Source organism: Sciurus vulgaris, assembly GCF_902686455.1.
Source record: "Sciurus vulgaris genome assembly, chromosome: 10".
Classification (NCBI taxonomy): domain Eukaryota; kingdom Metazoa; phylum Chordata; class Mammalia; order Rodentia; family Sciuridae; genus Sciurus; species Sciurus vulgaris.
Genome location: NC_136470.1, coordinates 128783145 through 128797510, shown reverse-complemented (window position 1 = coordinate 128797510; position 14366 = coordinate 128783145). Strand labels below are relative to the sequence as shown.

Here is a 14366-nt window from a genome sequence, read left to right as displayed (position 1 = left end):
AGAATCACAGAATTTTACTAATGGATGGAATTTTATAATACTGCTTATTCATTTTATAAAAAAATTCTAAAACTTAAATGAAAAATTTTGCCTGTATAAAGTTTTCTCTTGGACCTAAAGCATGAATTAACATTTCTGCTTTTACTTTAAGAGTATAGAAAATATAGCTTCATCAGTGCTTGGAAAGTCTGTCTTTGTTAATTGGCCTCACCTTGAAGAAGCTAGAGTTGTTGCTGTATCAGATGGTGAAACTAAGTAAGATTTGATTTATAATTTCTCTGACATATTTGCTTTGATCTTATTGATTCTTTTTTTAATGATAAAATTATTGTAAGGATGTTACACTATAGTGAAAATCTAATCGTACCACTTTGACATTTTATTGTATACCCCTTGAAATAGTTTAGATGCATGTTATTTTTTTGCTTTTGCCTTCTTTTCTTCTTAAAACCTTATACATTCTATATGCTAATTCTTTCCCATCATTATAGTATTTAGCAAATGTATTTCTCTTTCTGATAAGAATTAATAATATATAACCTTTTGACTATATTCTTCTTCACAGGTTTCATTTAAATAAGACATTAATTTTTAAAACACATGCCTTCTTTTTATTTAACTTTTGTAGTAGTGGGGATTGAACCCAGGGCACTCTAGTACTAGGTTACATCTCCATCCCTTTTTATTTTGAAATAGGGTCTCTTATTTTCCAAGACTGACCTCAAACTTGTGATTCTCCTGCCTTAGCCTCAGCCTCTGAAGTAGTAGGGATTACAGGCATGTGTCCTCAGGCTCAGCTCCTCACGTTCACGCTTGTCTTTCTTGCATGGCTTTTTTCCCTGCACATTTTTAAATTATCTTTAATGGTGGAATTAGTTGTTACATATTTGTACATGCACACAATATAATCTGGCCAGTATCACTCCCCATCACTTCCCTCCCTATCGTTTTGCCACTTCACAGTCATTTCATGAAAGAATACTTACACAAGTTTTTCTTTGTCATTTTTGATCATTAATTATTTCCAGTAAGCCTTCTCATCCTGGTTTCTTGTTCTTTTGTTGTTTTTCATGTGACTAGAACTTTCTGAGTCAAGTTTTTTCAGAAAAAAACAGGTTGGCATTATTTTTTCTGGGTTATTACGTGTCCAGCCTTTCTTTTTGGTTTTATTCATGCAGGTGTTTAGAATTTAAGGGACTCAGTTCTTTTTCCTTTCTAAGCATACATATTCTCTGTTGTGTCCCACTGTATACTGTTGTTGATGAAAAGTCGATGCCAGTCTTATTTTTTTAACCTCTGTTAGTATCTGCTTTTCTTTCTTTCTTTCTTTTTTTTTTTTTTTTTTTTTTGGTGCTGGGTATTGAACCCAGGGCCTCGTGCTTACAAGGCAAGCACTCTACCAACTGAGCTATCTCCCCAGTCCCAGTATCTGCTTTTCTATATGAAATCTTGAGGATTCTTTTTGAATCTTAAAAATTCAGTTCTTCTAACTTTTCAGTTTTAGTCCAAGTTATTAGGTTTTTTTTTTTTTTTATGCTTTTGGTGAAATGTCTCAGAACTCTTCACCCAGCTCTAGGTCACAGAGACTTTTATATTTTCTTCAAAGAGTTTTGTAGTTTTACCTTACTTTACATTAAATCAAAGATCTATTTTGAATTAATTTTTGTATAAGTTATGAGATTTAGATCTAGTTTTGTGTATTTGCATATGAATATTCAGTTTCTGCAGGCATTTGGTGAAAAATCCATTCTTCCTCCACTGGATTGCTTTTGCATCTTTGTCAAAAGTCACTTGGGAAAAAAAAGGAAAAAAAAAAAAAAGTCACTTGGAGCCTAGAATTGTGCCCCACACCTAATACATACCTTCAGCTGCTCAGGTGGCTGAGGCAGGAGAATTGTAAGGTCAAGGCCAGCCTGGACAACCTAATAAGATTTTGTCTCAGAATTTAAAAAGTGAAAAAGGGTGGGGATATGCATATTACTTGTCTAACATGTGTTAGGACCTGCGTTCAGTCTCCAGTACTTCACAAGTGTCAGTTTGTCCCAGTGACTCAGGAGACTGAGGCAGGAGGATCACAAGTTCAGATCCAGCATCAGCAACTTGGCAAAGCCCTCAGCAATTTAGTGGGACCCTAAAAGGACTAGGGAATGTGACTCAGTGGTTAAGTGCCCTTGCGTTCAATCTCTAGTACTGGGGAAAAAAAAAAAAAAAAAGTCAAGTATATTTGTTTGATTCTTTTCTGGGTTCTCTATTCCATTGATATAGTCTATTTTTATGCCCATACCACACTATCTTGATTATAATAACTGTACAGAAAGTCTTAACATCAAGTAGAGTGATTTCTTCATCCTTATTTTTCTTTTTCAAAATTGTTTCAATTATTCTAGTTTCTTTGCCTTCCTGTGTAAATTTTAGAATAAATTGTTACATATCTATAAAAAAATCTTGGATTTTTTAGAAATTATTAAACCTATAAAGCAGTTTGGAGAGCTTTAACATCTTTACAATATTGAGTCTTCTAATCCGTGAACACAGTATATCTCTTTATTTATTTAAATCTTTGATTTTTTCATCAGTGTTTTAGTTTTTCATCATACAAGTCATATACATGTTTTGTTACACTTATGTGTTTAATTTTTCTTGGAGTGACTATAAATGCCTTTTGTTTTTTTTAATGAGATGAGATCTTGCTATGTTGCATAGGTTGGTTTCAAACTTGGGGGCTCCTTCTCTTTCAGCTTCCTGACAGACTACAGGCACATGCCCCTGCACCCAGCTTTGAATTTTTTAGAAGTCCTTATTCTGTAATTTATGCTACAGTTTCAAAAAAGGAGGGGGTTTTTATTCATTTGTTGGTCGTTTTTGTTTTTGGTACTGGGAAGTGAATAGAAAGGCAATTAATCACTGAGCCACATCCCCAACCCTTTTTATTTTTTATTTGGGACAACTCATGAAGTTGCTTAGAGCATCAGTAAGTTGCTGAGGTTGGCTTTGAACTTTGGATCCTCCTGTCTCAGCTTCCTAAGCTGTTGGAATTACAAGCACATGCCACCACACCCAGCCTAAAAAGGAGACTTTTTTGATTGATTTTTTTTTTTTTTTTGCTATTATATTATATAGAAACTTTTTCCCTTTGAAAATTCATACTGCTGGAATTCTATATTAAAACATAAATTTAGAATTAAATACTTTTTATTTTAATTTTTAAGGTTTTACATAGAAGAACCTCCAGGAACACAGAAGCTTTATTTGGGGAGGACTGTGCCTCCATCTAAAGTGATCCATCTTGGAGACAAAGAACAATCTAACTGGACAAAAGAAGTACAAGGAATTTCAGAACAGTAAGTGTCATAAAAATAAGTTAACATCCTAGCTGGGTGTGATGGCTCACACCTGTAATCCCAGTGGCTCAGGAGGCTGAGACAGAAAGTTCAAAGTCAGCCTCAGCAATTTAAACAACTCAGTGAGACCCTGTCTCTAAATAAAATACAAAAAAGGGCTAGGGATAGGGCTCAGTGGTTGAGTGCCCCTGGGTTCAATCCCCAGTACCAAAAAAAAAAAAAAGAATTTGACATCCTAGAACTAGAATTTTAAATATATTCATTCTCTAACTAACTTATTTCCCAATTAACCATAGTAGTTATTCTGAACACTGACTGTCATCATCCTGTGTTCTAAAGAAAATAATGAGTCGTAGTTTAAAATATGTGATTCACAGCAGTTATTGCCTTCACCAGTTTGTCCCTAAAATACTTAATGAAATACAGAGGGAAAATGAAATAATATCATCACTTAATGCTAGAAATAATATATTGATTAAATTTGAGTGCTATTTCCACCAACCATACGGCCATTGAAGGAAGACCCTCTTTGTTCCTCATCCTCATTCTCTCCCTGTTCCTCCTGTCTCCCTTTACTACATCCTCATACCGTTTAGAAATGCATTCTATAATTTCTAACCAAACTGAGAACCTGGCCATCCAGACTACAGTGCTTTGTGTCCCATGATCCCACCCTAACAATACCTCTTTATCCAAATACTGAACTCTCCAAACCAAAACAGAATAATAGAGACCCACAGCAACACAAGAAATAGCGTTATTAATGGATATATATCAGCTGTCCTGTTTAATCTGTAAGAAAATCCATTAATAAATTTGGGGAGAATTCTAGGATACTTCTAAATAATTCTGGAGCTAATAATATGCTTAATACCCTTATTCAAAAATGAGTAAACAGGAAAAATGTATACAGACCATTCAACATTAAAGCACATAAAAACAGGACTCAAGAGATAAAGGTAGAATATATTCTTACCTCTTAAATGTAAATTACATAACCCTGCCATAACATATCATTCTGAATTTTCTTATTTTCACATGATGAAACCATAATAAACTACGTGATTAGTAACTTTCCCTTAGATGCCTTAAATGAGTGTGCTCTGTAAAGGTAGGAACCGTGTCTGCTTTTTCACCACTTTATTCTAATTTTTTGACTAGTATCTAGGTACTCAGTAATTGTTTGAATGAATATTGTTTTGGTCAAGAGTGTTTTAATGGGAAAAAAAACTCATTCAAATGTTTCAAATAAAGAGTGAAGTTATTTTTTTCATGTATTCAGCATACTGATATTTGAGTGTCAGTACTGCTGGGTATAGTCGTAGGCAATGTAGATACTCTAATGAATAAAAACATGTAGTACCTACACTCATGAAACTTATAGTGGGTGGATGGGGATAGATATTATGATGTGATTTTTAGTCAAACTGCAGTATAATAATTGATTTAGGTACATGTAGATATGAAATGAGAGAAAAAAATGAATTTTTAGGAAATTTTCACTTCAGAAATTTGTGACTAACTTGTATTTCTGGCTAAGATGATGTGACTTACTTCAGAACAATTCTTACCTTAGAGAATTATTATTAAAATATATATGTAATGATATTACATGCTATGTAATACATAATAATTTTATATAGTAAAGACCAGGTAGTAAATATTTCAGGCTTTATAGACTTGACATTATCTATCACATCTAATAACTCTGTCATTGTAGCACAAAAGCAGCCATACACAGTGTGTAAATGATGACTATGTTCCAGTAAAGGTTTGTTTTAAAAGCAGAAGACATTCTGGATTTGGCCCATTGCTGTCATTTGCATACCCCTGCTTTATATTGAAAAGACCCACCTAATGGATGGACATAAACTAATCTGTTTTCTCTATGAATTAACCTACTCTGGGTGTTTTGTATAAATTAATCATAGAATTTGTGACCTTTTATGTCTAATTTCTTTGACTTGGCATGTTTTTTGAAGTTTGTATACATTGTCCCATCTATTGGTATTTGTTTCTGGTTGTGGCTGAATACTATTCTATTGTGTAGGGTTAGCACCTTTGTTTATCCGTTTGTCTATTGGCAAACATTTAGGCTTTTCCGTCTTTTGGCTATTATGAATAATAGTACTACTGTGAATATTCGTTTACCAGTATTTGTTTGAATACCTATTTTTAGTTTGGGGGAGTATACACTTAGACATGGAATTGCTGGGGGTTTTTTCCCCTCTTTTTAGTTATACATGACAGTAGAATATATTTTTACATATCATACCTACATGAAGTGTAATTTCCCATTGTGATCGTGTATAATGTGGAGTTATAGTGGTCATGTATACATATATGAACATAGGAATATTATGTCCAATTCATTCTATTGTCTTTCCCATTCTTTTTCCCGCTCCCTTCCCCCACCCCCTGCCTATTGTGAGTCAACATCTGCATATCACATCAGAGAGGACATTTGGCCTTTGGTTTTTTGGCATTGGCTTATTTCACTTAGCATGATATTCTCCAGTTCCATCCATTTATGGAACGTGCCATAATTTCATTCTTCTTTAAGACTGAGTAATATTCCATTGTGTGTGTGTACCACATTTTCTTTATCCCTTTGTCTGTTGAAGGACACTAGATTGGTTCCATAGCTTAGCTATTATGAGTTGAGCTGCTATAAACATTGATGTGACTGTGTCACTGTAGTATAGGTATATGCCAAGGAGGGGGATAACTGAATCAAATGGTGTTTCCATTCCAAGTTTTCTGAGAAGTTTCCATACTTCTTCCATAATGGTTGCACCAATTTGCAGTCCCACCAGCAGTGTGTGAGTGTGCTTTTTACCTCACATTCTCGCCAACATTTATTGTTACTTGTATTCTTGATAATTGCCATTCTGACTAGAGTGAGAAGAATTCCTGGGTTCTTAGGCAATTCTGTGTTTACCTGTTTGAGGAGCTGTCAAACTGTTTTCCATAGCAGCTGCACCATCTTACGTTACTATCTGCAATGTATACGTATTCCAGTTTTGCAATATTCTCACCAGTACTTGTTTTCCTGTGTTGTAAGTATAATAGTATAGCCATCCTAGGGGATGTAAAACACCCGAGTGTCTTATGGCTCTTTGATTTCTCATTTAACCACATGGACAGTGGAAGTAGTATCCATAAACTAAAATAAATACTGCATTAACTTAGGTGTGCAGAACTGTTAGCAGATTTATTTGAAATTTATTTACACATTTGATTGAGTTGGTAGTTTGAATGATGATTTTCATCCTGGACTATATACATACTCACACATAGATATATTTCTTTCTTATTCTTTCTTTTAGTTACCTGAGAAGAAAAGGAATAATAATAAATGAAACATCTGCACTTGTGTATGCTCAATTACTTACAGGCCGTAAATATCAAATAAATCTAAATGGTGAAGTTCGCCTGGAGAAACAGTGGTCAAAACAAGTTCTTCCTTTTGTTTATCAAACTATTGTCAAGGTAGGTCTTCATCAAATTTTAGTTCCATCTTAATTTATACTATTGCACATTGTATAAAAAAGACTGACATTAATGTTTATTTATAGATTAATTTAGCAATGCATAGTAGAGGTTGTTTTTTAATATAATTTGCAAAACATATCAATCTGTAGAAAAGTATTACGTGCTCGGACATTCACTGTACACTCAGGAAAAATGTCTTTTGGGTTTTTTAGTTTATTTGTTTTCAGTACTGGAGATTGAATCCAGGGGCACTCCACCATTGAGCTACATCCCCAGCCCTTTTGTTTTTTAATTTTGAGACAGGGTCTTGTTAAGTTACTGAGGGTGACCTCAAATGTCTCAGTCTCCTGAGTTGCTGGGATTAAAGACATGCACCACCATGCCAACTTCTTTGGGGTACTTTTTTAAGGACTTAATCTCCAAAAGAAAATTACAGCATTAATTTTTACCCTTGCAATTTAAGTGCATTTTCTTCAAAAATATCCACCTTAAATAAACCAATGAGCATAAAATGCATTTGCTTTTCCATTTCTAATCTTAGACATGGTAAGAGAGAAAAAAATATTCAGTGCAGTAGTCCCTGCTTATCCAAGGTTTTGCTTTCTACAGTTTTAGTTACCTTTAGTCAGCCAAAGTCTAAAAATTATTAAATGGAAATGCCAGAATTAAACAATGCATAAATTTTGAATTGGGCACCATTCTGAGTAGTATGGTGAAATCTTACACTGAGGATGCTATTAGTCACTAGTAAACATCTCAGTTATTAGATCACCTATTATTGTATCATAGTGTGATAACTTTTATTCTACTTATTACTTATGACCCCAGGGCTGGGGATATAACTCAGTTGGTAGAGTGCTTGCCTCACAAGCACAAGGCCCTGGGTTCAATCCCCAGTACCGCCCCCCCCCCCCAAAAAAAAATGACCCCAAAGTGAATTAGTAGTGATGAAGACAATTACTATATGCCAAAGAGAAGCCATAAAGAGCTTTCTTTGAAGTGAAAAAGTTAAAGTTCTGAACATAAGGGGAAAAAAAATATGGTGAAGTTGCTAAGATTTTAATAAAAATGAATCTTTTGTCTATAAAATTGTGAAGTCAGAAAAAGAAATCTGTGCTAGCTTAGCTGTTGCATTTCAAACTGCAAAAGTTATGGCCACAGTGTGTGAGGAGTGCTTAGTCATTGACCACACTTCATTTCATCCTGTAAGCATTTTATTGTCTCATATCATCACAAAAAGAAAGGTGAAGACATACAAGATATTTTGATAGAGACCACATTTACATAACTTTTATTACAGTATATTGTTATAAATATTCTTTTATTATTTTTCTTAATCTCTTACTTGCCTAATTTATAAATTAAACTTTATCATAGATCCAACAAGATTCATCTCCCTTCTGTGCCATCCTTCCTTCATTGAGGCTAATAATAGTCTCTGCCACAGAGGGTTTCCTAGAGAATTAAATGAACTAAATAAATGTGTGAATCACCTAGAAGAGTGCCTGGTGTATATCCAGTGAATAAGTTACAGATTCTAATATTGTTATGTAGGAAATCTTTGCATTTGAAATTTGCAGACAGCATAAACATAATCCCATAAGAAAAACAATGTGCAACGATAGAAATTTTGACTGTGATGATTTACTTTGATATTTCATTTTCTGCAGGACATCCGAGCTTTCGACTCTCGTTTCTCCAATATCAAAACACTGGATGATTTGTTTCCTCCTAGAAGTGTGGTATTTATGCTAGGAACTCCATATTATGGCTGCACTGGAGAAGTTAGTTTCAGTTTTGTTACTAATTAAATTTCTGCCTACTTTCAAATTAATAGAATTATTTAACTTTATTTAGGTGCAAAATAAAATGTAACACAAAGGGGGGAATTAAAGAATTCATTTGTGTAACTTATGAACTCAGTATTTGACCACGTATCTTTAGTCTTGAGCAGTTTAGGGTCAGGTAGTGGCAACGAAGAATTCAAATCAGGATCTCTTTTTTAGGTTTTTTTTTATTGCGGTGGTTTGGCTAAAGCAATTATGAGATTATTTTAGATATAGGATTAGGTGAATGATTTATATATAGATAGATATAGATGTTTTGAAGAAAAGGATACATGCAGATACAGAATGAGAGAAAAAAATGAATCTATGGAAACAGATTAGGAGATATATTATGAATTCATGATTTCTAAAATATGTGTGTATGCATGTGTGTTCATACATGCATATATTTTTAACTGTTTGATCAAAAAAATAATAAGCAAAAAGCCAGTTGCAATATAACAACCAGATCTTGACCTGTAATACCATATCCCAAAAAAAGGGAACATCAGTAGATTCTAAATGTGGGGCAGGGAAGACCCAGGATGTGTGCCTGGAATATCTTGTTATAACAGAAAGTGAGAAGTGCTGAAAAAAACGATGAAAGCATGTCATATAAACACAGGAACCAGGTTAAAGGGGCTCCCACTGACCAAGTCTGGGATAGAGAAACAAAAGAATTACATACAGTAATGAATTATAAACCACTGGTGAGAATTCATGATTCCACAATAATAATAAAAAACTAAGTGGGAAAGAGAAGTGCTCTTGTTTACTAATCAAAAGTAAATGTGAAGAGAGTGCTGGTGTTGGAAAAACATTTTGCAAAAATTTCGATAAAGATTGAATGAGGTACCAGTAAGAGTCATCCTTGGAAGATACAGTTAGGGAGAATTTTTATCAGGAACAGGTATTTGCATGGTTATAAAAAGTGTCTCTCAACAATTTATTAAATGCAAGGGAAACAAAACTAAAATTGTGCAGTGAAGAAATTGAGCAGCATGTTGATGATATGATCAATGTTGGTATCACAGTGAGGGACAGGTGAACGTGTGTACCTCCAGATATGAAACCTTAAGAAAGACACATCACCTATGCAATATTCTAACTGTAAATCAGTTACAAAGAAGCATCGGATGAACCCAAAATAAGTAGCTCTTTTTTTTTTCTTAAAGTGGAGTAAATAGGAATTAATTGTATTTTTCAAAATGTCAATATTATGAATAATAAAGAAAAGTTCTGGATACATTCAGATTAAAGAATGGTAAAGAAACAACTAAATACTGTGTCTGATCTAGCCTGAATCCTATAAAACAGGGAGAAAAGAATTCCATGTAGGACATCAAGGTCAGCTGTCAAAATGGAATGTGAACAGTTGCTTAGATAAAAGAGTATTGGGCTGTGGTTGTGGCTCAGTGGTAGAGCACTTGCCTAGCATGTGTGAAGCACTGGGTTTGATCCTCAGCACCGCATATAAATAAATACATGAAATAAAGGTCCATCGACAACTAAAAAATTTTTTAAAAAAGAGTATTAAATTTACATACTTAATAACTATTGTGGTTTTGCAATAAATTTATTTCTTTGGAACTAGACTCTGAAATATTTAGAGCTTAAGGGATATGTTGTATGCAAAAACAGATGAAGGCAAAAATGATATATATAGAACAGGAATATATTGCTATGTAAACATATACGCAGTACACAAATGTTAAAGACCTTTTCTTTATAATGTTAATAGGTGAATCTGGGCCAAAGTTTTAAAGTGTTCTTCATGCTATTTTTACTTTTGTTACTTTTTGGTTCTTTAAAATTATTTGCAAATAAGTTAATTTTAAAAGAATGATTAATAAAATAAAAATAAAAGAATAAAATGACTCAAGCTTAAAATATTACCACATCCACTTAAAAATTCCAAGAGAATTTCCACTGTTGAATTTTATTGTCATAGCATATTTTGGAAATAATACCATTCAAATAAATAGAAAAATAAAATGTAACAAAGAAACTAAAACATACTGAGTAGTTTTTTTTTTATTTTCCTGTAGGTTCAAGATTCAAGTGATGTGATTACAGAAGGTAGGATTCGTGTGGTTTTCAGCATTCCGTGTGAGCCCAATCTTGACGCTCTAATACAGAACCAGCATGTGAGTATAGTAGTTCATGTTGCTTCTTCTAGAGTATCATTAAACTTTTAAAACGTTAGAATATTTTTGCAACCTTTTTAAAATTTATTTCAAATATTTTAAGAATAAGTGTGAAATTTGTGCTCAAAATTTCAGTTAATCTAGCATGTACAAGTCCCTGGGTTTGATCCCTAGCACTAAAAAAAAAAAAAAAAAAAAAAAATTTTTTTTATTTTCAGCAGTTCTGGAGATGAAACCCAGGACCTCATGCATGCTAAGCAAATGCTCTGCCAGGAAGCTATACCTCCAGCCCTCATGTAGAGACAAAAAGGCACTGAAATCCCCTTATTAATTTATAATAATTCAAAGCCTGCATTTTTAGTTACAGTGGCCAGCAGCCTTTCTATGAAGTGTATTTATCTACTCAGCTAAAAGGGACAGTCTCAATCCTAAAGAATATTGGGAAACTGAATTTAAATTCCGTGCATTCTTTTTTAGGACTTTTTCTCCAAAAACTGGCCTCCTCTTCCCCTGTTAAAATATGGGAAAGTTTCTGATAACTATCATTTATTCTTATTAATGACCAAATAATTAATTTGACTGAAATTAATTTGCCATCAACCAGCTATTGCTGCTTTTGCTTTTATTTTTTCATAATGGTAAAATCCAAGGCTTTATATCCTGTGAAGTAAATTTAAAGACATTAAGTGTCAACACACCATCAGAAAACTTTATATATAGAAAGCAGAGATTTCCCTAAAAAAATTTTTTTTTTTTAATAAACCCTTATCTTCAGGTCCCTATAGGAGAAAGAATTTAGACAGTGTAGTCAGGAAACCAGTAGAGTGACTCAGTAGACAGAAAAACTGAAACTTTGTTCTGAGAGTTGGTGAGGTTAGCAGAACCTGTGTTGCTTCATCCCTGGCTTGTAGATCCAGAAGAGCCTGCCCGCTTACAGCTTGTCAGCATACCTTCTCCAGTATACTTCCTGTCCTCTTTACCTGCCTTTTTAAGATTTTCACTCAAGTCTCTATCTTCCTCTACCCCAACCTTCTCAGCTGTATAGTTTATGATTTAAAGGTTATTTGTGATCATTTTAATTATAGCATAGTCCAGCATTTCTCAAAAGGAGTACTGTTTGTATTTGAAGCGGGACAATTATATATCTATAGGAATTATGTAAATAGGACTCTTCTGTATGTGGAAGCACTGTTGACATCTTTGGCCCCTGGGAACTAAGTACCAGTAGCCTATCCAATCCATTACTATAATTCAATGTGCCATGACACATTTCTAAATGCTTATTAGAAAAGTGGTACTACTTATAAATACTACCTTGATTCTTCCAAACTATTCTGGACACATACATGATTTGTATTATTCTAAATCTGATGGTGTTCTTTATGGGAAAAAAAAATGTTATATTCTTTACTTGCTTATAGTAACTTTATATTCCAGGCCATCAAGAACAGTTGTTCATTGTGGGGTGAGGGGTGTCATTGTAAATATGATCAATAAAATAATGGTAGCTGATTTAATTCCTCACCAATCTCTAGAAATTTGGTTTTTGCTGGTAGTAAAATTTCCTGATATTCATATCAGATATGAGCATAATTTGAGAATATAAACTATTCTTATAATTAGTATATGTATAAAAATGAATGTTATTTCTATATATATTATAAAAGGAATATATGATAGTTGGTACTGGATTTGTGAATTGATCCTGGTTAAAAATTATATCATCTGTTTTTTGGGGGGTTGTTTGGTTTATATGGTACTGGGGATTGAACACAGGGCTGCGAAATCACTGAGCTACATTCCCAGTCCTTTTTATTTTTTATTTTGAGACAGGGTCTCGCTAAATTGCCAAGTCTGGCCTCAAACTTGCTATCCTCCTGCCTCAGCCTCTGGAGTCACTGGGATTATAGGCATGTGCCACCATTACTTCTTTTTGTTAATTTGACAATCTTTATGGTTTCTCCCCTATACAAATTTAAGTTTATATTTCATTGACTTTATTAATTATGAGCCTATACATATTACTTTGGTAAATATTTAGGGGAAAAGAATATAACATCCATATATGAAAAACACTTTGAATTTTGCTCAGTTGCAATTATTTTGTTGACAAACTTGTGTTTTAATTCAGCATGATAATTGTTAAGGTCTCATTTTATCCCTAGTACTTTACTTGGCCCTGTTTGGAATATGAAAATAAGTTTGTAAAAAATTCTTAACCTGTGGAGTTTGCCATTTAGTACTTACAGTAGTTTTATTTCTTAAGACAGTTTCACAAACTGTATATTTCCTCCCCCTTTCATCCATCCTTGGGAATTCTGTCCTTTAAGGAGAAAAAGAGAGGAGCAGAAAAATTCTGCCTTCAGTTCCTTTCAAAAAAAGGGGAAATGGATCTAAATGAGAATCCTTATATTGCCACAATCCAATGGTTAGTGATGTCTTGATTATCTCCAAATTTTAAAGGTAAAGAAATAATATTTAATCTAAATTTGTGTTTCCATAATTGACATTTTTGTTTTTATATTTAAAGAAATATTCTATAAAGTACAACCCAGGATATGTATTGGCCAGTCGCCTTGGAGTGAGTGGATACCTTGTTTCAAGGTTTACAGGAAGTATTTTTATTGGAAGAGGATCTAGAAGAAAGTAAGTTTTCATTAGAAAAATGTACTTAAAGTGGCAGAAAAATAAGTGATAAAGATTAAATGCCTAGTATTTCAATATTTATTTTCTTATTAATTGCTGTGAATTTTCTTTTAAAATTGTGCATCACTTCCTCTGATGGTGATCTTTTATCTGAATGGCGTGTTTTAGATGGTTGTAAAGATAGCTTTTATGTTATAGCAGCTAATAAATTGAACCTTGAAAAAAGGTATCAGAGGGTGTGTGTGGAACCTCAATATATATATTTCCTTGCATTTTGTTATTTCATTTTCTTCTAATTACATAATTTATTTACATACTTTGTTGATTTGGGTTTTGAAGCCTTTCCTCTAGTTTTTCAATTTCTGCTTATTGGAAATAACCATAATTAAAATATAGAACATAAAAAGAGTAGAAAGGAAAACATTTTACCGCTTGAACAAATTTTTAAAATTTGTATGTGTGTTTGTGTGTGCGGTTTAAATTTAGCCCTCATGGAGACCATAAAGCAAATGTGGGTTTAAACCTCAAATTCAACAAGAAAAATGAGGAGGTACCCGGATATACTAAGAAAGTTGGAAGTGAATGGATGTATTCATCTGCAGCAGAACAACTTCTTGCAGAGTACTTAGAGAGGTAAGTGTCCAGCAGAGTTCTACTAGACATACAAAAACTTACGAATATACTGTTCATTTTGACTTGCTTATACCAGTTTTAGAAAAATAATTCCTTTAGGAAAATGTTCAGCAGTACATTTGTGTTAACATTCCTTTAGTAAACATGTTAACATTTTCTTTAGTAAATGTTAACTGAGTTACTTAATGACAAAAGACTTACAGAAATATGCAAGCTTCTGATTCACAAGTTCTTTTCTATTCCACTGGTTTGTTTCTGACCTTGTATTTGAGGAGCCC

General features: G+C 33.3%; 1 protein-coding gene across 1 annotated transcript in view; it reads left to right on the top strand.

Moving 5' to 3' along the window:
• The window catches only part of XRN1 (5'-3' exoribonuclease 1), a 118181-nt gene that overhangs the window by 46839 nt on the left and 56976 nt on the right, over window positions 1–14366 (top strand). Inside the window, 7 exon segments of the mRNA XM_079101069.1 lie at window positions 152–255; window positions 3210–3341; window positions 6671–6833; window positions 8507–8620; window positions 10711–10809; window positions 13340–13455; window positions 13942–14088. Coding sequence (XP_078957195.1) covers window positions 152–255; window positions 3210–3341; window positions 6671–6833; window positions 8507–8620; window positions 10711–10809; window positions 13340–13455; window positions 13942–14088 — 875 coding nt within the window.